Here is a 27,235-nt window from a genome sequence, read left to right on the forward strand (position 1 = left end):
GTTGCAATAAACTTTATTTGAAAAAAATAGAATAGAATGAAAACTTTACAAACCCTATCCTAAGGACAAAAACAGTGAATAGCTGTGATATGATGGCCTATTAGCACATTATCTAAACTCTTTGGGTGATTCTTTCATGAAAATGGAATAGCTTTCCAAAAGATGTGCACCACCAGCTCATCAGTGTACGCATGTGACCTATTCGATCGATAATAAATGACCAAGTGAAGAGCTTTTCGACCAAAATTGCCTTGCGATAAGGCATTACCATTATCAAGCGTGCTACAGGATGAAGTCCCGACAGTTAGGCACTCTAGTAGAGTGTGAAGTGAAATCTTGACAGCCGCAGTCTCATCTTTGGATTTCGAGTTGCGCGGGCGTGTATGAAAGTTGTGCACGCGTCAGACACAGTGGAGGAGAGATATACATACAGGAATAGGGCTTCCTTGTCCCAAACCATATGAAAGAGGAAACGATGCGAACAAATCAAAAATACACTCAAGGAAAAACAAATAGAAAGGCATTTCGAACTCTGAGCTCTGTACAAAAGTTCCACCGATAGACTCTTTACGCAGTTGCTAATATCACTGCGGTGGGTAGCCGTGGATGGGGAAGTGGATAAAAGATGCCTGCGGCACACTCCTTGCGTGACAAGTTCATGAGACGTGTACAGCACCTCATGAAATTTGTGTCAATTCGTACAGAAACCTCCCTGAACAATGGACTGAAAGGCGCTATCCCAACTAATCCGCAGTGATTTAGGTTTGATCAGAATCACAGTCGTCGATGGTTTCGTCCAGCTCTGTGTTATTTGAACCGACTAATCCACATATAGCTTCGCTGAGATTCGACAAGTCATCTTTGATTGGATCCATAGTTGAGTCGTTATAATAGTTTGTCTGTAGTGTGTCTAGATCTCCTCTCTCGATTGATTCTGTCTCATCAAGGGGCCCCTGAGAAACAGATTCAAGCGAGGAACATCCATCCTGTTCGATTGATAGGTCATCGTCACCCGTCGCATCTGTTGGTTTGTTATCTGCGTTGCGCCCTTCTGGTTGAGCAACTTTCGAATGGCCTGAAATCACATATTCCTTCGTCTCTTTTGATTGCTCCATTTCTGATTGGTCAGAAGTCGCCAAGTTGGCCGCGTTAGCAGCCGCTAATGAATTACACCACTCCAAAGCCTGTTCTGTAAGCACTCGTTGGCCGCTAGTCATTGTACTGAGGAAGTTATGATCAAATGGAGAATGACCAGAAAAATCACGCATCAGAAAATGTGGACTGCGTAACTGGCCTTGAGCAGGTGTTCCGCTTGAGTGGAACAGTCCTAAATGAGATGAACCAAGCGAATTCTGACTATGCAGTCCGGTCGAGGGGAAAATTAGTGTGGGATGTGGCCTAGGGGTATTTAAGTGTGCATAAACTGACTCCGAAGGTATTGCATTAGTCGTAGCCGTGAGGGAAGAGGAAATATTGTTCGACTGTACAGAACTAAAAGGCTCCCCTCGATCAACAAATCCAGTGTGCTGAGTCAGCTGTTGGTGCCTTTGATGAGTTGAGCCAATGAAGGCATTTGGCTGATGGGCCAGATTTGAATGGTGCACCGGATGCGTTTGTTGTGAGTCTGGTGAAGATGTGAGTTGTAAATTGCGGTGGCCCATGTTGTGGATATTTTTCGGACCAATCTGGTTAACACTGGATGGCACGAAAGTAGCGGCGATCGGAGCGTTTCGTTGAACAATCTGGAACAGTGAACCACCATGTCCATTCTGATTAGAATTCATAGAACCAGATGGATGTGTGGAAAATGCGCCAGCCAACGCACTACTACGCAACACACGGTCCGTCCGGGATCCCATATTATATGTTAAATCACTCGACTTTGCTGTGGAACCCGAGGTGCTAAACGTAATAATATTACCGGAATGACGAAGGTGAGCAGTCGGAGATACTGGACCGTTTGAAGATGGATCACTCGTCTCCTTCATCATGCACGCATTCAAATTATTCGCCCCATTAATAACACCGGTTCGGCTAGACGGGGAGTCCGGAGATGGTGAGCCGGCTAGGCTTGATCCTTTACTGCAGTCTTCCTGCCACTTGTCTAATGAACGACGCCGTGCATTCATGAAGAAGTTAGCCACTGTTGAAACTTCCAACCCTAGTTGTTGGGCAATCGTCGACTGGAGAGCAAACAATGTTAGAAAAACATGTGACGATATGGCAGATGAGAATATGGTTGATAAAGTTAAACTATTTAGGTTATTCCCAACAGTACTGGGCGACAGAGAACTATGTATAGAGAAGAGTGCATCTTTTTCCAAAGCAGAGTTAAATCATTACCTGTCATACTAATCAAATTATACTTGGGTAGCATCGTTGATCGAACCTGTGGGGCTTCGTCCCCCCCCCCCCCACGCGAGCACACCTAGTTTTTGTATTCATTTTTCTGGTGCTACGCTTTAAACATCCTAACTTATTTAAGTAGAAAATAGTTAGACGGGCATTATAAATCAGCTCTCCCTTCCCTAATCTGGAGGCCTTCTTCAGTTCACAGTTTGTTAATTATTCGTCAAAACCTGAAGAAGCCTGTCAGCCTTAGGGATACCAGCTACTAAATTCCGTTTGACCAACACGATGAAGTTAAAGGACTCAGCCACAAGCAATGCTGCTTATCCCTCATCTGTTAATATAGACCATCCAATCCGTCACCGACATGTGACCACTCATCATTCCGAAGTTCCAGCTTCCCACTGTTAACATCCTATTGTTGACCACAAACCGCCATCATCAGCTCTTCAACACCGAACACAGCTGTGCCTCGACAGACAAGTTCTCACGCAGGCAGGCCAACTGCTTCGATGTGTGAACGCCAGCAGGCTGCAAGTAGACCAATAAACTATCATAAAAGCCTGTGTTTCGGACACAGGTGGGTTGTTTAAACGTTGAAAAAGTAACAAAGTTTTGGGGAGTGGCTGTGTGCAATAGGTCCCCTCATTTAGTGTTCTGCCGAGTAAGAGAGAGCTTACAGATCACTATAGCGTTTGGATGAATAGTGTATTTTGTGCAGGTGTTTTTATCAAATCAGTCGTAGTTGTCGGTTACATACCAGATCCATAAATCAGTAGAACAACCAGTAGGTAGATCGAACAGTAAAGTTCATTTGCTGCATAGTTTGGGCTGCCGGTGCCATCGGTTATTTTCATTACTTAGGAGCATCAATTTAGAAAGGTTGTACTGCTGAATTTGGAAGTAATTCAAGGCGCAAATGACTACATTTGTAGATGTATCAGGTTCCAATTTGTGCTCATGTGGGATAGTACACTGTATCTATTTATTTCTAAGAGCTTCAGTTGTTTGATTTACTCTCAGTCAGGTTCGCCATAGCGCCTTTCTCCAGTTTTGTCGCTTTTTTCGTGTTTGCCTTCATTTACTTTTTCAATCAAACTGCATGACTGTTTTGAAGTGATCCATCAGCTGTTCTATATGGAATTAAAGCTAAATTATTAGCACATAAGCACAAGTGAAGAATGTTGTGAAGTGCCCTTTGTGATTTCATGAAGTAGAATGAGAAAACAGGCGCACTACCCCAGATAACAACCAGTGGTGTGTATAGATAGTTGGCCAGTAAAAATCTGCAGTCACGAATACTTATCAAGGCTCTACGCCGTCCACCGAGGAGTTACGTAATGTAAAAAAGGTGCTGTATTGATAGCATCGTGTGCAACAAACGGTCCACATCCAGCGATATAACTCAGGTTAACGATCAGTGCCCTTTATTGTGCTAGAAAACTGATCACCACTGTAAGGTGAAGATTGCCAAAACAATAACTATACTGTGATTTGTATATCGCCCCAGACTTTAGAATTCCCACTTTAGATCGTAGCCTGAATTGGATGTGAGGTGCGAATTCTTAACTAACGGATACCTGGAACAGGAACTTGAAGATCTTAGCGTCTTAGGCATTGCTTAAAGTGATACACTGGAATTCGTCTGATTTTTCGAAAATTTGCGTGCCGATTCAAAAATCGGCGGTCTATTAATTAGTTGTTACGTCAATGCATAGCAGTCGAGGTGGGTAACTTTGAACGGTGAGAAGAGAATAACTGAAGGATACGGGAGAAAATAGGCAGAATTTCAAGTAGAAATTGCCTCAACACATTAAAATTGAAAACGCTCGGCGGTACGTACTGGTCATGCATTATGAAGAAAAATCATAATGGAGACACTGGCGAGCTAAGCAAGCCTATATAAAAGCCATCGACAACCACAGCTGGAGTCAAACAAAAGACACCATGGCCAGTAAACCATGTCGTTACCTCTGAGCTTCAGTGTTCGTCTCAATTAAAAAGCAGCAATAAGTCCTAGCACATCAATGCCCATGTCACAAAGCAAACGTTTTCTGTTTAACAGGTACTAATGAGTTTACCTCTGTCCATTTACATATTCATATTTCTGGGTAGATAAAACTGAATTACACAGTATGAGTTCAGCCGGGTTCCGATAATACTTTCTTGTCACAACATAACTGAAGGGTCAACCATTAGCTTTGAAGCATCTACTACATACGTGGCTTTATTGGAATGATGGAGACTAAAAGATGAATCCATCCATTTCGTTACTGCTGACAAAATGTAGAGGGCGACTGAAGACTGTCAAGATAACATCAAGACAGGTTCTTCCATATAAAGATCTGCTTCTGAGTTTGACTAAAATCTACTGCATGCGTTTGTTTGAAATATTCCTCTCCTATCCTGACGTGATTATTTTTAGGTAGGAAAATTTTAAGGCACGAAAATTCAGGTGTGTCCAGTCACCGATGGTGCATCTGTGGGGAACCATTATGCCTTGGGACCGAGGTGCAAACCCCGAAACTACGGAAAATGTGGACTGCGGACGAACTTTGTTATGAGCAAAATGAGAGTATTTGACGCAGCATTTTTTTCTCATCGTGAGTTACAGGTTAACTGCATAAATTTGGTGGAGGCTGGTCAGGCTAGATGTGTATGAGCTCCGAGTCTATCGTGCATCTATCTATGCATAATTCCCTCTAGCTATTGAGCCAGGCACTGTATTTATTCCTTCTAGCTTCTGTAGGATTAGGTTAGGGTCACACTGGCAGTGATCCCAGAAAATGGTGTTGATTCTGCCTTTGTGTACCAGATATTCTTCACCTGAGACGTCGTCGATATTTCGCAAAACAACTCCTCTAATACACTCAAAATGCGTACCGAATATTCCAGATTGGTTCAACTGGTGTGTCGCTCCTGATTAAGCGGAATTCTACGCTTAGAAATTATTTTTCTATTTCTTCCCAAATTTATGAAGGTAGATACTCCTTCAAGTCGGGCTTCTATCGTGATTGGAATAAAGCCATGGCTTAGGCTAGGTTATGAATAAAAACCATTCTACCCACTCACAATAAGACCACCAAGGCGAAAGGGGTTACAGTCTCTCATGAAGTAGAGCGAAAATTTTGACTTAGGTTGCTGCTGATGCGGAATGGCTTCCAGAGAAAGGGAGAGTTGACGATTTCCTTGGCCGGTAGTATCCTATTGTTGATCATTTTTAGAATATCCGCACCGTATTCGGTATGAATGAGGTAGAATAGCCCGTGCACTGTGACATTTTTTTAATTTGACCGCTGGTGGAAAAGCAATGATAATTGGATTTCTTTTCACAACGCAGTGTTTGGATCACCTTGAGTAATCTTCTTAAGCAGCTGAATAATATGAATCACCTCAGTTGCCTGGAGTTAAAATCCCGACTCGGTCGAGAATGCTCACTGCTGATGAGCTCTAATTAGAGCGAAACTGGAGTCCAGTGCTCCTCTAGTGGTGTGGACCAACCTGAATAATTACACCAGGACACGGAGGTAACCGTTCAAACTGTGAACTTCGAAAAAACGGTAGTTCATTGGTTTCTATTGCTGTGCGGTCAACCTTCAAAAAGCTGTTCAATAGGTCAAAATGTGACAGTTGCACGCGAGTGGGTTAAAGCTGAAATCAGCTGGTCAGATTGCTTTCTCTGTGCTCTAACTACGCAGCGGACATCGACTGAGCATCGATCATAATGACGCAGGTAAGTTGTGTAAATTCCGAGGTTATCGCATAGTGTCGTTCTGCCTTTCTTGTTAGGAGTGAACGCAACCTGTTCATGTGTGTTAATTCAGGTGCATCCGGTGTGCGCTGTTAGAGTAGTGGTAGCAGATTTTCGCAGCTCGAATCCCGGCACTGTCAAGGATATACAATGCTGATAGCCCTAATAAGAGCGAATCTCGAGTCGAGTGCTTCAGCTATTTGGTGTTTACTCGTCAGAATAACAGCACCAGGACAGGAGGATTGTTCGAACTTGAGTGATTTGAACCCATCAATGTTCGCAAAACAATCGCCGAGTCCTTTTCTAGCCCTCAGTTACCTGCTCACCTCTCCTGTGTAGGTAGCATTTCAATCCTCACTGGCTTGTGCGTGGTAGGCAGCCTGAACTGTCAATCAGGCTGAACAAGTCCATAAGGTTTAAATAGGCGATCAGAATGGTGCTGTGCAGAAACCTGCCTACGTCAGTCAGAAGATGGTCAATCCTTGTCCGTTGTGTGGTCAGAGCACAGAAAAAGCAGCCATTAGCTTCACCAGCTGACTTCAGCTTCAGCCCACACCCTTGCGACAGTCGCACTTTGACCAGGAATACCTTGCAGGTTGACAGCACCCCGGTAGATAGCAGTCAACTCTTCACAAGGTTGCTGAAAACCCTTCGACGGTCCATAACCGGTTCCGTCTTTCTAGGAACTCATCAGGTAGACACACTTCCCGAGTTTCCGTCAACCTTATGTTCTACTTGAAACCAACTTGGACTGAGTTCGACAAGTACGCTCATTCGCTAATCAATTTATTTTTCACGGGAGACTCAATGAAGTCTCTCGTTTATGTTCTTCAGCTAAAAACCAGTTGATTTTCCCGTGAAAACCAAATAAATTTGCAAATGAGTGCATTTGTCGAAAACAGTCAATGCTTGTTTCACTTACCAGTTGTGATTTTTATCACTCCTGTCAAGTCACCCAAGATGATCAGGACACTGAGCTGTAAAAAGAACCTCAATCATCGTCGCTTTTCCAACACTAAGCAATTTGGAATTCATGAAGTCTAACGGGAGTGGCTTCTGTTCGAAAGGAATTCCAATCGGTGTCATTGTAAATGATAAACGTAACTTAAATACCAATTTATTTTTCGTCGGACGATTGTTAAACATGGTATGAATCACTAGGATCTCAACCAACCTTACACAGCGTACAAACAGAGGCAGTAATGTGCCGAATGGCACGGGAACAAAATGTCTTATCACAAGTCGACCCGTTTGTTACATTGAACTTGTTTAATATGCTGGTGTCGGAATTCATTCTCCCATTATTTTTTGAATAAAAAGTTCACACTAATTCAAAATCCCACCTATCCAGGAAGAGCAAAAGCTGGCTTATGAATGGAAACGTTGACCTACCAGTAGGTTAGTAGGCTCTAATTTTAAGGATGCTGACGAAATCAAACATTTATCTTCAGGATAACCAACCACTTAATTGGGTAGAACAGCTGACTGATTAGGAGTGCCAGTCATGTGATCAGTGCATGTTTCCGTCATATACATTAAGTAGCACCTTCAATCAAATCTGCCTAAGCGGCTGACACCGGTGCGTTGCGCTGATGACCGAAAGTGCGCAGCAAGCAATTGATCAAGCTGGCATGCGTACATGATTATATGGCCCAGAAGATTGATAGATGGGCTGTCATAGACTGTGGGTTTGTCCTGATCAAGTCCTGTGTGTCACAATGTATCGCAGTGTTTCTGGAGATTACTTGTGTGATATCACAAAAGCAAACTCCTACCGCCAAAGGGCCTACGTTGTGTACACGAGGATTCTGAAAATCAAGACCTATGCAACTCCAGTAAATGAACTGAACTTCAGACTTTAACACGCATAAATCGGTACAGGCACATGCTTTAAGCTTCTGCTTTCAGCTGATGAGAACACACATTCGAAGAAATCATCTTGAGGACCGCTTTCAAAATGTCCTCTACGTAGGAAACTAACTTCTCACTCACTCTAAAAGTTGTCAGTAGAAACTGAATAACTCACCTGCATTTCTTTACTTGGTCTTTTGGTTTCCTTGAAGATTGCATGCAACGTGCGGCGTTGTATATCCGTGAAAACCAGTCTTGGCTTCTTCGACTGTCTGCTATCTGGAGTTTTGACGTGTTCCACTTCTTTCCGTTTGCACGCTGTGGGTCCATTAATAGTAATCAGGGAATGGAAAGAAGGGTGACAGATTTTCTGCTCTACTCATGGAAATGGGGTATAACAGATTGGCTCTACGTGAAATTTTTCCGAATGAAATGCAGGAACTGAAGAATTTAATATCCTGTTTGTGTGTCACTACGTTTGCGCTTAAAAACCTATTTACTAGTTTGAAATACATTTCTTGAAAAGATTAAGTAAAGAGAAAATATATCTTATTCTTTACCAAGAAACTTCAAAAGGAACGCTCCCATAAAACTGGATAGTGTATCAGTAGAGGACATGCAGATGCAACTCAGCTTGATTTCATAAGGTATCCTTAAAATCCATCAAACATTCGGTCTGCTCATTGTAGACACTTCATCAACCCCTCTTCTGCAATTTATTCTGTGATAATGCATGAGTACATACGTCGTAATACACAAAACGCTATGGGCCATTGTATGAAAATAAGTTGATAATGTCATTCAGAATATAAGTGGACCGACAACTGTTGCGAATAACCCACGAAATTTCAAAACTATAAATGAACAGAAAAGACATGCCAGCTGATCATTCTGTTATAATGCTATTTCAGTCCATTTCATTGGAACAGCCATAAGCAGTTGTGAACAACTCAAGGGAAATCAGACCTTCATTTGGGTCGGAAATGGGAATATAATTTTAGAAAAAGTGAACTGCTTTAATGGGGTACGTCTCAGTCGTCAGTTGAGGACAAAATATCATGCAAATATGACACAGAGTAAAGGAGAAAACACAAGAGTGATAGTAAGAGGAATCGTTCTGTCGGTTTTTCTAACAACAGAAAAGTTGTGATAACAGTAGATTATTTTCAGTTATGATGATTGAGGTAAGTTTGGTCGGGCATTTTCAGAGAAAGAACATCGCAGTTAATTCAAGCGTGTGAAAAGACTACAAGCAATTGCTCATGATTTTGTTGTGTTCAAGATACCCTCCAAAGGCTAAAAAAACTTGGAAATTCGTTTTCCAAAATGCACACAGGTATCCTTCTTCCTGTCATTATGCAGAAGACCTCTCACGTTTATATTCCCAGTCGCAACAGCCGTAGCGTCGTTATCAATACCGATGTTGTTCTCTATGATAATGAGTGAGGTGTGATATCACTTGAGAGGCAAATAATTTTAGGTGGGTTGAAATTATTTTATCTTTGTCTCATTCTAATGAGATATGCTTCCGCCAGACTGTCGAATGGCATGCGATACTCTTACCGAAATCACACGCTCTCCCCACCACAATGTCTAGTGAGAAAAAACTCGCAGAGAACAACACAATAGCTTTTTTGCGAACAAGAAAGTGCAGAAAGTACAACAGCTTGGCGCAATATATTTAGGATGGCACTGTCTGACCTTGATCCAAAGCTGTCTGGAGTTTGAGGATCTCCGGTATTCTGGGATGATCTTCAGGACTCTGACCGTCCTGAAAACTGCAAACCACTATTCTTTGAAAACTGACGTATTTATGGTGTACTCATCCGGACGGTCGTGCATCTCAGCACTGGACAATTAATTAAGACGTGAGGACATAATCTGAATCATTATTTTAATGACTACAGAAAATGACTCCGGAGCTTGGCTTCTTTTACAGAAGACTTTAATCCGTTTACCAAGTCCCTCCAAAAGGATACCTCCTCAAACTGCTCCAAGCTTTTTCTGATTAATAAAAACCCACCGTCCTTCTACAACCTGGATAAATCTATTACCACGATACAACGTACTCAACATCAATGCTCTAAGCGGACTCGGGCGTTTAACAGATCGTTGGGAAAACGGAAGTTCGTTGCTTGGGTTAAAATTGGGTCATAGCCTTTAGCTTCATTCGACTAAGCGGAAGAGGAAAAAAGAATCCTTTAATTTCTGGTCTAGATTTTATTCTACACAATTTGTGTAAAAAGGACACAAAGACAGTCTTCACAGGATTTCGATAATCAGAAATTCTCGAAGGTACTTTTATCTGCTTTCTCAATGGGAGACTCGAACAACCACAAAGCGAACTGCCCATTTTTATTATCCTTCAGTTGAATTTTTATTTGAGTCAATGTCCGAGATAACAGATATATGTATAATTAGTGCGGTACTATTAATAAACTTTCACCAGAGTCCACCACCACTTTTTTCCTGTTTGATGAACATTCTCCGATCGTGGTTCTCCAAAATATTTCATTTAAAGTTTGTCTATGTGAAAGCTGATCTGTATGTTTATTGTACTCATATTTTTTTAGTAAGTTAAAGACTGAAACGAGCTTCAAATGAACCTTTCGTGTTAGTGATTTTTTGGAGGGTAAAGATTGACCGCTTGTCCTTGCACTTGCTACGGTAGCAGGCTTTTCCTGGTAGCCCACATAAATTATCCACCATACAGAGTAACAACCCAATCTGTTTTACTTCGATCCAGTTTCTTGTTGTTTCCCCAGACTTATTTGCATCAAGTCGAAAAAATCTCATTTTGATCAAGTTACGGGCAAAAATAGTTGCTGCACTCTAATTCGGCCATTTACCGACAACGATTGGTTTGGCCTTTACCGCTAATAGCTGCTTTTTGCTTGTGTACATGTGGGAAACCCATCCGTATGCTAGAAGAGTTGGGGCTTCAATAGCTGGAGATATATTACTGAAATATATTCCTTCATTCTTTAGTCCATTATCCGGAGCGCAAGTATACTTTCTTCTAAAGGGCCAAAACCCTAATATGAAAGCACCAATCCTGAATTTTGCCCACCCGAAGCACGACGTTGGTACATATCCAGTTTTCAGACTCTGGTTATCTAAATATTGAGGTAAGTGTGTATCATCGCTACTCCATCGAATGTTTTACACAACGTAAACTGTCAAATCTGACCACGTAAACTGCTTTCATTTCGCTGAGGTTGGCACATGAGTAGCACAAAACAGCACAAAATAATGATGAGTTTCGATAAGTCTAGCGGTCAGATCAGTTGCATGTTGGCTGTGGCCTTTTATTTGCTTTGAATCTCCGGCCGTGAAGCTTATGCCATATTACATGGCGCTCAGATTCCATATATGACCCAGCGTGATTCATGCCTTCTTCCGCCAATCTTCGCAGATTTTCGTCAACACTATCCATCCATGGAACTGTCGAAGCAAGTACTCGGTGCTTTCCTACTCCATCTGGTGGTGCTGCCTCACCATGTAAATCCTACCGGCCTAAATTTTTTCACGGTCTACGTTGAAGACCTAAGTTGATAGCGTAGTGATCGGACTAACATTTTCAATAAATCCGTTTAAGATAAGAACCAACGTTGCCGCGTTTCTAGGCACTCGTATTTCCAGCTCATTGTTGGCATGCGAACAGCCATCGTAAGGTAAGTCTCAGGAACAAATAGCAGTGTACAACTGATTAGTGAGTTTTTCAAAAGGTAATCCCACTGTGGAAACAGGAGTTAGCATCGCCATACGAAGGAATAATTGGCCTCGTACCAGTGGGTATAACTGAGATACAACACACGAATGTTTTGGGCCATCGGTCTACTCATCCCGGATGGGGGAATCTGAACCAGTTGTAAACATCCGTTTTAAAGGAAATGAATCACATTCCGTTGCTCATAGATTATACTACGACATTCAAACTTGAGGTTTCTTTGCGAAACAGCTCTTAACATTGCTGTCGGTTACATTTCATATCCTTTCATTCATTTATTTCCTCCCATTTGCCTCCGACAAACTTTTTCACTGATATGTTTATTTGAAATGCCATGGCCAGTCGTCTTACCACTGTCCTGTACGAGGGACTGGATACATACAGAAATTTATTCACAGAAAAGCATTTGTGAAGTGAGCTACTGTTCACGTATGACTAGAATGAATCATCACCTAATCTCTCGTTTGTAATATTTTTCAACCAAGTGTGTTCCATAAAACAACATTAGATTCCATTTGGAACGAAATTCGTGGTATCAAAGTACTTTTGAAATGTACCATGTACCAACCTAGAGGGATAATCGTCCAAGATTCTTTATCGATTTCCTAGGCCATCTCATATCAAGAGAGCGGATTTATTCATCGAGGGAATACTGTCCTTATCCTCACTGACCTAAAACTACCTTTCTGGATTGGCAGTTAGGCTATCAGTGACATGCATTTTAAGCTGCTTTAGTTTATATTGACCTAGATTATTTTAAGCCATAGACAGTCAGACAGTTTTCATTGTGAAATCCACACAAGTGGCTGCTCTTAATTCATCAAACTACTATTTGTTGCTACGGGATATTTCCACCTCATTTTGTTATGTACCAGCTGACAACCTACGGTTTGAAATACAGCGTAACTCTTAAACAAGTATTTGTGACTGGGTCGTTTTCTGACAGAAACGACGTCGGTACGGTGTCACTGGGCCAGACAGTCTTATTAATAAATAGTAAAAGAGATGGGCTATGGGTACAAATTAACTAGAATCTCGGGATAGGTAAAACATATCGCCTGCGAAGTAAAACCAAGCATGGCATCAGCAAATCGCAGCGTGCTAACCTCTGAAGTTAAATTTAAAACCATATTAGCGGTTTATTTTCTCGCACCGCTATACCATAGTCTGAATGCAGCTGGGAGAGACGCGCTTACACTGTGAAATAACAATTCGAAGTGTGGTACTCAAGTGCAAGCGAACCACTTGCTCTATTCTTGTGACTCTAAGGTCGTAGTTGGTGCTTAAGATCTGGCTACGTTATTTGATAATAATCATCCGGAAGACCATATACAGGATGAGCATATCCCTTCTATTCCCAAAACACGTTTTTTGTTGTGTCCATGAATCCAAGCAGCATGATAAACTTTGTCTTAGTAGACCTCTAAGTTATACCCTTCTCAAGCCGGATATTTGGTTGCACTCCTTGGTTGTTACCAAGCTATTCGTCGACACATACACAATACGGAAAATTGCGAAATACACTCATTTGCAAACCCGCCTGGTTTGGATGGAGAAATAAAACAAATCTCGGTTGAACCTTTCGTCCAAGATGTTCTTCACCTGAATGTGCGGCACAAAAGCCGCCTCAAGTGTTAATTGGTACGATATTCGGGATACCGCAGTTTTTTCCCGGAAGAATGTCTTAGACGAGTGATTCACTTGGGAGTCAGTTGAGTTTATTGCGTTCAAACCAAAGTGGTTTGCAAACAAGTGTATTTCGCGAAGTTCGTGTTATTTGGGTCCAATTCGGACGTGAGGTTAACGGAAATTCTGATACCGAGCCTGTCTAAGGAGCCCCAAGAAGGGCGAAACCGGGCCACCGTGGGTGCCGAAGGATTTTTAGCAACTTTATGAATACCATAAATTCTGGAAAACAGGACATTCACATTTGGTCACCAATTACTAAGTCTCCTGTCAAGAGTTACGCTGCTTAATTTTTCTCGCTCTGGCGTCTGGAACATTACACCAGGTGTTCACACAGTGATAATTTCCATGGTCCTAAGCCTTCAAGGAGAGTCAAAAATATGCAAAATCAGCACATATTTCCTTGTTTGTGTCTTCATGTAGTCTATCGGAATGTGTACATACTGACAGTTACTAGGCCGACCAGTAATAAACAGATCATATTGCGTCAGCTAAATACCTACCATCTGCGCCGTGCGCATTGGGTGTGTGCAGGCGTTCAATCCTAATCCCTCTTTTTCAAACCACACCCTAAATTAATGCGGAAAAATACACATCATGATATTCCTTCCTCCGTCCTGTGCGTGATTAAGGGAGTTTTGTCCACACCGAACAAACGGAACAAGAGAACGCCATTTCAAGTTTACCAGTTCACTTGGGGTGTTTTATCATAATTCACAACATATCATTTACCCCACTTGGCTAATGCACAGAACTCCATACTACATTTTCGACAGTTTGAATGTTTGGCGATCACAAGCGAACGGGACAAGTGGGTTCACCCACCAAAAAGTAGAGAGGATAATATAAGACTGTTTTCTCATGTAGTCTACGGTATGCGGCTCAAACTTGGTGGCTCTGTAGGTGGGGTCTATTAATTTTATACTTTTAAGTTTCGGAGTCAGTCAGTCATTCAGTATCATGGGACGCTAGACACCGTTTTTCGCCCAGTCTGGATCAGATGTCCACCTTGGTTCAGTTGCTTCTGTGAGCATCGGGACGAACTATTTTTTCAAAACTTTGTTTTGAGAAAAAGAGTAAAACTGGATGAGGAACTGATTGAGTACTAGTCTGCCACAGTCATTCCGAAGTGCCTGAACCTCCAGATACTCATTCAGACAATCTGGATACAGACTGACAACAAAAACGCCAGTGAATTCGATAAGCAGCCGTATCTTGCAGCATTTCCAACTGGGCGCAGTGAAGACCGCGTGGTCCCTATCCTGGAAGGCGAGTCACACCGACAGCATTCACGCTTCGTAATCCCTTCCATACCCCCTGCCAGGTCAAGGGTTAGCCACAATTCTGCTTCCGTCATTCTGATTTGGTCACGAAAAACAGTATAATTTTTGGTAGGCGATGGTTCTGATTTTCTCCAAGGCTAGAGTATAAAATACTTCATCCCAGGATCGTCCAAAAACTGGTGCGGATTCATGGGTGTGAGCGGCAGCATGCGCGACCTCAATGTTCTTGTACGCCTACAGACTGGGTTAACATAATATCCAACGAAGGACGGAGTTGGTAGTTGGAAGACAACCAGCTTGGCAATTCTCCTATTATTGTCTCTGCTTTGGGCAGCGACTAAAATGTCCTGGTCAAAAACCGACGTTTTGTGTCCTTGTCTGTATGCGGACAAATGCATTGTCGGGGTGAACGAAGTTAAGCAGGAGGATGATTCTCTGATACAGGAAGTATGTCGTCACACCGACCTCAAGATGCGTTTTGGAGAGCCACACTTGTGTTTATCGTACCTTCAGCCGTAGGCCAGTTCGTGTAAGGAAGTTATGGTTCCCCATGGACTCATTCAGTATGTCTTAAACTCTCAATGGCCTGGAAAAACCGTTGCATCGCAATGGAGCTAAGTCTTTTTACTGGTGAGATAGATAAACTAAATTTAACAGCTTTATTTAGCAACATTAGATATAATGATTCTGTAAGGATTAGCCGCTGGCTAAATTAGTCCTTTTCATAAAATTGGTTGAAAACTAGTTGTATATCTCTGGGGCCTGACTGCAAAATTCGGACTGATGAACATGCTCAAATTAACCATGAACCTAACTTGAAATGCTTACCTTGGGACCTATAAATGTCCCCAAATAGTGTAGATGATCGTTTTGCGGGTTAGTCTTATATGTTCACCCTGATTGTCAACTTCCCGTGGACCAGTTCCTGTTGTGCCGTACGCTCATTCGCTTACCAGTACGCTAACTAAAGAAGATACTGTGACTTGGTCCACAGACTCAGGTGATCGGATTCGCTGAATTAAGCTTGTCCTAATTCAGTTTACCGACCGTACCAACAGCGTTTTAGATATAAACCGACTGAAAGTTTCATGAAAATTTTAGTAGCTATTTCAACTTGATTATTTTAGTAAACGAAGCTGAAAGTAGTAAAACATCGGACTGATGAACATGCTCAAATTAACCATGAACCTAACTTGAAATGCTTACCTTGGGACCTATAAATGTCCCCAAATAGTGTAGATGATCGTTTTGCGGGTTAGTCTTATATGTTCACCCTGATTGTCAACTTCCCGTGGACCAGTTCCTGTTGTGCCGTACGCTCATTCGCTTACCAGTACGCTAACTAAAGAAGATACTGTGACTTGGTCCACAGACTCAGGTGATCGGATTCGCTGAATTAAGCTTGTCCTAATTCAGTTTACCGACCGTACCAACAGCGTTTTAGATATAAACCGACTGAAAGTTTCATGAAAATTTTAGTAGCTATTTCAACTTGATTATTTTAGTAAACGAAGCTGAAAGGTAGTAAAACAGATACTGGGATAATTGAGGTATATTAATCAAAACAATTAGTACCGGACAAGATTAATTTGCAAAGAAGAAGATTGTAATTTGATTAATAGTCCTCAGAAGTGGCCACCCTGGTCACGAATGCCTGCTGCTGTGTGTCACCAGAGCAAATGATAATGAGTTGTAAAATGCTTTTTTTCTTTAGAACTGTACGAGGTTTTCACTACGTCTTGGTTTTCTTAAACTGAGTTTTCCTTACCGCGCGTGCTGCGGAAATTCCCCACAATTTTGTTCATCACCGCACGCTTACAATGTCCACAATAATAATAATAGATCTTTCGATGAGAAGACTAAGCGAACGCGAACGGAACCTGAACCGTCTGAAGGCTGATCGTTATTGCCTCAAGTGTCTGGTATGTACCATGAAGTTGCCTACACAGTTGCCGTTATTTTCCAGAATAAGCATATACAGTCAATTTCAGCATAAATCCTAACCTGGTGGAATGCGAAAACCGGTCTCACTCTCTGTTTATAGTTCACACATAAGGGAAAAGGACTTGTTTAAGAACTTAGCGTTTGAGTTAGTTTATTCCATGTGGTCTGGTATTAATGCTGGTTCGGTTACTTATTCGATCAAAAGCTAGCAAACAGGGGGTAATTTTCTTTTGAGCCACTGGAATAAAAAAATGCTGACTGATACTGCTTCGAACATCTCAATTTCATTGGTAGTAGATATATCACCAATCAAGTCACCATCACCAATATTGTAAAAATAACGCGTCTTGCTCATTTCACTAGAATTGCAAAAGTGTGTATGGAAGATTAAAAACTGACCGAACGTCGCGTTGTCAGGACATTCCTGATTGCTCTCATGGGCAGCCATTTGAGTCCCATATCAATTCATCTAATTTAAACCTTCGGGACATTTTTCGAACCACCTTTAGGAGCAGATTTTCGTCTAATTTAGGCTCAGCCTTTGGTGCATTTTTTTCTGGTGTCTTGTTGGCACGACTCAGTTCTCCTGTTCCATAGTCCCCCACAGCATTCGTTTTTATAACATCAGCTTATCGCTGAAATGCAAATTTTCCCAACATCTAAGGGTGCAGTGAGGATACGTTGTCCAGATAACGACCAACCTTATGAAGATGCGAGCTGATTTTTGGGCTAGCCTAACTCTCGGGAAAGGCTCTTGAGCACCACCCAAAAACATGATGTAGTGTCTTGGTTGCAACAGTGCAGCAGGATCTATTGGCCAAGTGGCTATTTGGAATAAATTATTATTTGTTCTGTAAGTAGAAATCAGCAACAATTTTTTGGTGTTTAGACCGCGTACAAGCTTTGATCCCCCCTACGCAAAGAGGAAGGGTAAACATTTAAATTAATGTATTTTCACGGCGTAAATTGGGATACTGGGGAAAACTGCACTATCCACCACATCTGCGTTCAGAATGTCCTAATGAATTTGGTTCCTGCTCTTATATATGAGCAATAGGATATTTTGACAAACAAAGAACATGCTGAAGTCTCCCAAATTTCGCCTCTTTGAGGACTAAAGCTTATTTAGCAGTGACTGTTCATACCAGGTTTAGAGTAGGTAAACTGCTTCCAGGATTTTGGAATTCGCAAACGAGCCAACTGAGAATGTCTATTGGACAAATGTGAACAGCACTGATGACTTGATAGTTTTGGGAAACCTGGCGAAAGTCGGAAACCAAGGCAAACAACTGGTGAAGAGAGACAAAAAAGTCCACTTGATGGCCTACAGTTGGCTCATGTTCCCGACTACTTCATCTTATAGACTCAGCTGATGAACTTCTGCTCTTAACAATCTTCCACAGTCTGATATAAACATCCTATAGAGCTGCTGTTTAGTTCTTTCGGAGATACTGCAGTATTATTTCGGTAATCATACACGTGGGAACTCCAGGAATTTGAAACACTTATTTGAAAGTAGTAAATTTCCAGCGAGAAGCAGATATTAGCATAATATCTCTAGCTCTGCAGCCAAGCTTCGTAATATATTTATCCACAGCAAGGAAAGCAGGCAGTTTGTCCAACTTAGTTTGTCGACCGAAGTCTAGTATGATTGCTTGGGACTGTAAGGTACCTGGCTTTTCATGAAACCCCTCAAACAAAGAAATAAAAATCTGAAGGATTGCAACAGACAACGTGGAATTTTCAAGTTATGCATAATTTCCGTGAATTTTACCTCTGTTTTATACAACCAAATCGTGAAAGGTACACAAAAGGCATTTTTGACACACCACAACACTCACTCTATGACAATATCACCAGTTAACTTTAAAAAATGCACCTGGCGTGATGAAAAATTTCCATGACCATGCATACTTACCTGCCAAACGTAAGGTAGACATTCGCTGAAACTCCGGTTCCTGTAGCCATTTCCACATTCGGCGAAACGTTTCTCGTCCAGATTTTAGCTTACTCCAAGGTTTCGGATTGCGCAGAAGGTCAGATAAGGTACCTTGGCTACGGCACAATACACGTTGAGCAAACACGGCCTGAGGAATGCTGTACCGCTTCAACTCGGCGCTTATTCGCTGGGCCAGTGCTTTTGTGTTGATCTCCTCCATTTCTTGAATGGGATGTGGAACGTGCGCATGTCGAGGGTGCATTGGGTTCACAACTCCTGACAAACCGATCGGACCAACTTGTAAATTTTGCTGACCCATCGCTCCACTAATCATTGAGGGACGACACAGGTGTCCAGGTATGTGACTTTGGTTGTGAGGGATTTGGACTAAAGAGGATGGGGGAGTGGGAAGGTTAAGTTGGTTTAAGAGATAAATATACTACCATAAGTCTATCACAAACGATATTATAGAGGACTCGTTGCTATCCACAATCCGTGTTATTGTTATGTTTAAAACCAGAGCAGAGTAACTTTGCGTTTCGCGTCTAGCTTAAACATTTGGTCACGTCAAGACTTGAATCACTTGACTGTCAATTGATCGTCCGACTGATCACCCGATTGATCACCTATTGTCATCCGCTTTCATTTGATGGGTGATCTTTTTTGATTTCCTACATTTCAGATCGGTTAGAACTGACGGACATGCATCTCAAAGCATAAAGAAAGAGATTTAAACTGATATTTCGGAAAAAAACGGCGAATGTGCATATTTCGTTGAAGTTCACTGGGCTTTCTTTACGTAGCGGATAACGTGAAGCCGGTAGACCGGATTTGAAGATGTTACCTTTCGACTGAAGAAGGCATTTTATCATAAAAAGGTTGAAACTACAATTCGGGGCACCACCGGATATTAAAAACACACGACTTGGAAAGTGCTCGGTAGCTGTCTCTCTTTGTGTACCAAGAGTTTCATGGTAGCTGGACATGTTGCGTGGTTCCAAACCAATCCTTTATAAAATGTGATACACTCGACTCTCCTGAAACCACATCACCAATAGGATTTTACAGTATAGTGCCAGAAAAGAGGTCCCTAAAGCTATCTTTACACTAAAAGTACTTGTGTATGATATCATTACCACGCTTGTCGGCTCAGCTGTGAACTTCAGACTGTGCTGTCATCTGATTAACGGAAATCAAAGCGACAGAAGTTAGGGCCAACGAAAGACAACAGTACAGAGATAGACAAATACCTAATTTCGAAAATTTTATTTCCAAGACTCAGCTTTCTGTTGGGCCTATAACGAGGCGTGAGATGCCTACTAGCAATTGTAGCCTGGTAAATTTATCAAATGAACTGCTTAGTGAAAAACAGCGTTATCTTTATAGAAGAGATAGATTAAGTTGTAGGTAAGAGAGTGATAAGGGACGAAGAAATAATCCTCAGTTTTGATCCTCAGTTTTTGAACCAGACGATATTCTTGTTAGTTTCTATGTCAGATCGTTATATACAAATGTGCAAATAGGGGACTCTAGAAATAGCCAACCGATTCCTCGTAGCAGGCACCAACCTTTCGAAAGGGACGCAGCTTACGGTAGGTGAAATAGTGTAGGACATAAGACCATGCCTGAATCTTACTCACTTCGTCTTTGCACTCCGTTTTACACTTAAGAACAAGGTTTAGCAATGCGATCTCGAAAATTAACAAACATTTTTTATGGAAGATTTTGAAAAGAAAGCTTTGGCCGGATTTTCTTACCCACCTAAGATATTCTGGCGTTATGTAGATGACAGTTCCGTCGTGAGTAAACGAGACAAGGTCAATGAATGAGCTTAATCCACGCATCAGATTTAGTGTAGAGATAGGGTCAACTTCCCATACACTGCCCTTCAAGGGCTGCATGATGCACAAGGGAGGGAAATATAAAAACCACAATGCATGAGGAGCCATTTACCGAGCAATTCTGAAGAGTTCATCTGCTTATCCGTAGTTGGTATTCGCTAGTATTCCCTCATCAGTTTTAACCCAGTAGGGGCCCTGTGCATAGAAGAGTTTGACGGATTACCAGGAAGAAGAGTCATTAAAAGAAGTGGCTTGGATCTGAAGTTCACTTAGCCTCACCCGATTCCCCTCACCAAACTAAGTTGTGGTAGTGGTCACAATCCCACAAATACCAACAAAATCTATCAGTGGCACCCAAGGTAAATCATCGATTGAAGCAAGTTGAACCTTAAGATTAAGGAAACATAACCGATCAAAAATAATTTGAAATCCTCCCAACCCATCAACCGTAAGGATCAGCCAACCACACTAAACGACAAGACCCTTTAAGTGACATTTAACACTGACTTAGTGTGCTAATCTGTAAAGGTCATACCGAATGGTCTCCGTCTGGCTTAAAACCTAGCCAGTTTGGTGATGACAATGGCCTGATGAAGCTTTTGACACAAAAGCGAAATGATGCCCAGTTAAAAACTAACGACGGTTTGGTTCCAAAACCTTTTCACCCTGACTGAAAAAATTAATTACATTCAAAGGTTACTAGCTCCTTCGTAGGATAACTGGAGTGAGATGGCTGCCGCGATGTAATAATCTGATTGTGTTACAAGTGACTTAGTAAAGGATGGCGATCGCCGGAGCAGATAAATTCTGCCCGAATAAATGGTTGAAACCTTCACCATGAAGACCCAGCCAACATGTGCAAATAAAGGTATTGTTTTTATCTCAAGCAGTTGGTGATGAAATTTTCTAATGGAATAGACGAAGTGCGAGAAGCTACAAGCAGACTATGTGCTGTAGCGATATGCTACGTAACTTATCCCAGATGTCGCTTTTCGATCGGGTGGTATGTTCTCGTCACACTTTTGCGTTAGGCTGATGGGTGTATACTGTGGATAGCTACTTATCCAGAAAAGATGTGTTTCTTCAAGGTTGTTCAATGGTATAGACACCTTGTTCTTGGTAGTTTTCCCTGGGGACAACATTTTTAGTCACAATCCGTTCACCTTTCCACCAAGGCGTTTGGCCCCCTTGGTAATGCGGCAGTTTGGTACCAGACACCAGCCTGGCTCTGAAATTTTATTAGAGGTCTCAACCTGAAGGTCACTGTCGGCTGAAAATTCGAGCACCAGTGTGCAATCTTTCACCTTTGTTGCGAGTCATCGGCAATGCGCATCTCAAGAATCTCTAGGGATTTTCGAAATTCAAACCCTCGGATAGTGAATGATAACCGGCGACAGAGCAGTGAGGTGATTACCCTCATAGTACTGCTACTGCTTTGCTGTCTACCAGTGAAAATAACATCGTTCGTTTAAGCATAAATTAATACATAAAAACCTGAGATGACAGATAAAATTTAACCGAGTTTTAGAGTCAAAGCTAGAGAACCAAACAGTAGTAATTCTGGCTTATTTTGTCCTTTGGAAGAAAGATTTCTCGAGTGAGACCTAAAATTTTCACTAATTTGGATTTTTGCTTAAGATTTCGCGTCCTAAACTGGTATTCAACCGCTGAATCAAACCGATTTCACCGCGATCTCTGTAGATAGTGAGTTTCATGACTTTTCGTCGGTAAAAAAAGTTACGTTTTAGAAGGTGAATCTGTCGGCTACAGCCGAAAGTTCCACAGTCCCGAAAAACCTTGGTAGTTTTTTTGGAGGAAGGTCATATATTCTGTCATGACTATAGCAATGTATCTTAAAGAAAAACCACTAATGATGCTAGGTTATGCTATTCTGTTCTTTCTTCAACAAACCTCCTAGGATAAATTGCTTTACTACGAAGAGATGGGTTTAAAGCTCTGGAACCGGATGTGTCAATTTAAGGTACTGTGTTTATAAGGGCAACTCAGAGTAGGTGGAGGGTTTACACGAGTTCACTACACAAGTTACGGCGAATAAGTATCCAAGGTTTACTCAACTCCAGCTGTTTGCAGTTATTCTCGGCGTCTTATCGCTTTGGATTGGCTTTATTAAGCGCTCAATGATTCAAAAGGAAGGAAGCATATCTGACAGAACATTCCACGCATATGCTGGCTTTCGACAATCTTCACTTGGTTCCGTCCTTCTTTGGGCTCATCAGATAGGTGCCATTTGAGTTTACGTCAGTCTGGTGTTTCATTTTGAACGTTAAATTGTAAATAATGGGCAAAATAAGTCCGTTTCCTAATTTATCCAGTCTTTTATTAATATTAGCCTAATTTGTTGCCAATAGCGATGATTTTGATAGTGAGCTCAGAACGTTTTGCTTGCGATCTTGAAATACTCATTTCTAACACTGTGTAGAGACTCGATATTTCTACTTGTACTTTCCAATACGTTCACTTGGAGGATAGCGTGGAACATGTAATTGGAAAGCATTAGTAAGACGCCCTTACAGTACACTTCGTGATTTAGTAGCCCACACAGGCTTCTCCTGTATAAATCGTGTGATTTTAGCTGCGCTACAGTGACTGGAAAATTTTGTGAAATGGCAAATGCTGAAATAGATAATAGACGGGAAACTTAACACCGGGATGATATCATAAAGGAGACTTGCACATGAAGGGGAAGTTGAATGTGGCAGAACAGTTGGACTACCCGTGTCTCACTAATTTTAGTGATGCTCCGAGCAGGTGGCCTTAAAATTCGGCACGACCAACGAGTTTACCTTGTCTTCACTTGGGTAAGCAATGTACATCTGGTATGCAATTTCATTCTTTGTAAACATGCTAAGAGCGCAACTAGTGTCATTAACTTGGAGAGGCAACATCCAGCAAGACAGCAGGCTATTCAGTAGAAAATTTCCTGAATACAACTGAGTATTCGGGACACCCTTCGTTTTGTTGCCCAAAACTAGTCAACTGCGCCATCTCTAATTCAGCAAAAACAAATCTGTTGTTGGTATGAGATAACAAGTTTTCCCACTGCTTTTGGCTTTGGATCAGGAACAGGTTTGTGGTTTCAGTTGGTGAATGCATACATAATATCCCTCTGAGTCCCTAGTCCTTTTTCGGCTCGAGAACACTTCGAACTACTCACTTCCTGGTTCTCATGCCGAAAATTCATTCGTTTTGTCAAATCTAAGGGGATGGAAACCTTCCGGCACAATTGCGTATGCTTCTAGAATCCTCCGCCAAAATGAGGTAGGCATCTGCACCATGTTGGTCTTTGTTTTTATGGAGAGCTGGAACAATCCGCGGATCACTATTGGTCAACAGAAGGTCTTCACAGTTGTGCCAATCAACTAGCTATGCTCCAGTTTTTTATTCAGATACGAGTGACTGAACAGAATTGCCGCCGAATTTTAACCATCTATGTTTACACAAGTGGTTTTTGGGAACCAACTTCTGCCCAATGATGTTAAAAAAGAGAGATGAATATCAGCCACAAGTGATTTGTGGCTGCATGCGCACGTATTTGTGTTCAAAAAAGAAATAAGCTTGGTGGAAATTCCGGGACTAGACTGGCCGGACAAGTCCTAAGAAGAGTAATACTTTTTTCTTCAACTTTTTGAGCTGTCCATCTGCTTTAGAGGAAGCATAGTGATGAGTTTTTATTGTTATGGCTTAACACGTATGAGAATTATTCCAAAAAACATGGGTTAGACAGCTGTTCTGTGAGAAAAGTTATTGGTGTAGTGAGTACGATTTCGGTTAACATTATTATCAGTATGTATACACAAAGTACAGTGCTGCAAGTGGCAAATTTCGTGAATAAGCATCGGTTCTACGCGGTACTCTTTTTAGCAAACAACAGATACAGCTAGTCCGTCAGATACATATCACGTTGGATACGTTTGACCAAGTGTTCAGTTTGACAGAAACTAATGTAGTAGCGATAGAGTAGATTTTCAGTCCTCAAAGGATAACCGGCTACTCGGCTTACAAAGATTTACTCCAGGAAGCTAGACCGCACACCTCAGACAATGTAGGTCAAGCGTGTTTGGTCTGTTGTTATTCCATGGTAGGATTACCAAGCCGGAACTACTGTATAGTTTGCTGCGTTACTCAATTGAAGATGAACTGACAACTCCACAACTCATCAGCCGTCATGCCGTTTTGATGATTTTCCGCACTCATGAGTGCGTACAACATGCTTAGGCAACCCATAATTTTTTTCAAATCCATTAGCTATTACCAAGTCTGTGTGGTGTGCGACACCCTCTTGCTTACAACTCTATATGGAGTGATTAAGTGAAGGACCGCGTGAAATTATGAAATTTTGAGTTGATGAGTTGTAGAGAGCTGGTTACTTCTTGTCCCCTTTAATATTTGCTTATAACTAATAATCGTTGAACCGGTTTCTAACAGAATAACCTGAATATGTCAAAAGTTGGGTACTTGTCTTTCTTCGTCAATTTTAGGACCAAGAGTAATCCACTTCTTTGGTTTCCCTACCCAGAAGTTGTCATGTAAAATGAAGGCAAAACTCCCGTCAACCGTTGTGTGAGTCATCCTCACTCCCGTATTACGATGACCCCTTGCCGGGGTGGAGATATTTCATCTGCCATTAAAGGCTCTACTTCTTCGAGAGGATTGCGTCATATTACATAGTCGATGAATGAAGACTGCTACAGACAATTCTGGATAGCGGCGTTTTTTTCAGCGGAAGAATTTCGTATATATGTGGACCATGTTCAGCTCATTATTGAAAATCAACTGTATCCCTAATTAGCCATATCCCTCGCAGGTGATGAGGTGATATCCTTTTTGGAGACAGTTAGTTATTCTAATGTGCTACATCACTGTTACCACCCTTCCTACCCACTAGGGACCGGTATCTACAGATAATCCAAGCAGTTGCACACTTCAGATACCGACCTATAGTTACATCAACTTGCAACTTACCCTCAAGGACATTCTTCAATTCTGGTTTAAATTCCATCTCGTGACTTCCATACGGATAGCATCCTTGTGGTTGAACGGCTCGAAAGTTGATGGCATCCGTAATATTTCCGTTGCGCAATTGTACGTGTTGTTCCATGTTTCCTGGTGGTGCGCCAGGCATTTCTTCAGTTTGCGGGCGTCCATTATAGGTCATAGGTGGATTGCCTGCAACCAGGGAATGCTTCAGTCCCATCGGAACATGTGGTGCGGAACGCTGTCCTGGGTTAAGTGTGATATTGTAAGGAGCCTGTGGATCACGGAACAACGTACCTCCATCAGGGGTTCGATTCAACTCGAAATCATTCTTATTCCAAAACGAAAAAGACTTTTGGTCGATTGTGTGCGCTCGACTATGTGTTGTGAACAAGCTATCCGGATGGCCGTAAGTCAGTGGGCCATGCTGTTGCATATAGCTCATCACGTCTGATGCCGCTGCGACAGTGGAATCAATCGAACTTGTGGATAGGTCGGCTGGATGCACCAAGTTAAACTGATCTGAAACTCGGTTAATGGAAGGCAGTATATGGTCGTCAGTTAGGCTGCCATAATTGGATAACAATTTGCGATCCTGTATCGTATTAAACGGCTCACAAAATAAACGCAAATCAGTGTAGGAATTCGATCCGGCTTGTGTGTGTAATGCCTGAAGTGCTGGCTCCGGTTCTGCTGGCAGCACTGCTCCCCCATTGGTTGGATAGGCTGAGGATAAGCGATCAGTCAAGCCAGACGCGTTTCGCTCATTGGTCAGTTGGGCATGAATGGGATGGGATGCCGTAACATCGCACGCGCCGGACATGGCAGGGAAGGTCAGGATACATGGGCTAGAAGATACCGGATTGGAGCCTGATGTGAAAACGGAATCGTTAGCGCTGACCAATGCGGTGACTGCCTTGTCACTGACTTCCGATTCCGTGTCTGGCAAACTTGTGTCAGCGTCCTCGTTATTAGCCATCACTCGCATCGCTGTTGAGGGTTCAAAGTAGGCAGTTGAGTTTGATGACTTTTCCGAAGTTGGAGGGGATGATGAGCAAGAAGAATTATTGCGTTTTCTTTCTGACAATACATTTGAGAAACTCTGAGCAAAGTTCGTATTTCCTGGTGCGGATAGAGAGAAAAATACATTCACTGAGCGCCTAGTCCCACAGGTTCCTCTGATCATCTGATAACGACAATGACCCACTTTAGTCTTACCTGTACTTATTTCTCCATGATCCGTTGATGCGATCTGGGGTTTAGTAAATTTACTCGAGTCTTGTGACAATCTTGAAACAATATCCATTTCTTTCACGCCACTATCCCTGCGAGTGTCAAAGTAAAACAACTCGTGTTTGGGACCGCTGTGGAAAGCTGCAAATGGTCCGTTGACCAGTTCGGGTCGTTTTAACTCTTTGAGGGTTTGTATCTGTTCAATCATAGCTCACACTGGAGAGCGATAGTAATGAAAAGCTTATATGTAAATCATGTTTGACTCACATGGTTTGGGTGTCGGTGCCAGCCGCACTCCGAATTGTCACGAAGGGGGGAGTACAATCAATGCTCACGTGTCGTTTTACTTGTCCGTTTAGGATGCACTCTCGAGTGAGGAACACCACTGTTTGTCTCAACTGCTGCAAGATTGTCGATTTACCGAGAGGTGTTCCACTAAGCCGTTACTGAATGTAGTTTGACGGTCGGACAAACGGTAGGAAGATAAAGCGAAATTTGAGAATCGCTATCACTATGGATCTGAATTAGGGTACGGGAAATGACGTAACTCACTTGTTCACACTGATACCGGACAGCTAGAGCACTATGCGTGACTATGTGGAACGGGCGAGTAAGTCACAAAATGGCTGCGTG

The 27,235-nt window shown here is 42.1% G+C and overlaps 1 protein-coding gene across 1 annotated transcript; it reads right to left on the bottom strand.

Moving 5' to 3' along the window:
- T265_00751 (hypothetical protein) lies at nt 1-27,235 on the bottom strand (the record flags this gene model as incomplete). The annotated part of the gene is made up of 6 exons (XM_009164600.1): nt 1-2,183; nt 8,127-8,269; nt 18,513-18,920; nt 25,358-26,491; nt 26,588-26,818; nt 26,870-27,235. 5 exons carry the CDS (start codon nt 26,808-26,810, stop codon nt 759-761), a joined length of 3,333 nt encoding a protein of 1,110 aa, XP_009162864.1.

The sequence above is a fragment of the Opisthorchis viverrini genome (assembly GCF_000715545.1).
Source record: "Opisthorchis viverrini unplaced genomic scaffold opera_v5_7, whole genome shotgun sequence".
Classification (NCBI taxonomy): domain Eukaryota; kingdom Metazoa; phylum Platyhelminthes; class Trematoda; order Opisthorchiida; family Opisthorchiidae; genus Opisthorchis; species Opisthorchis viverrini.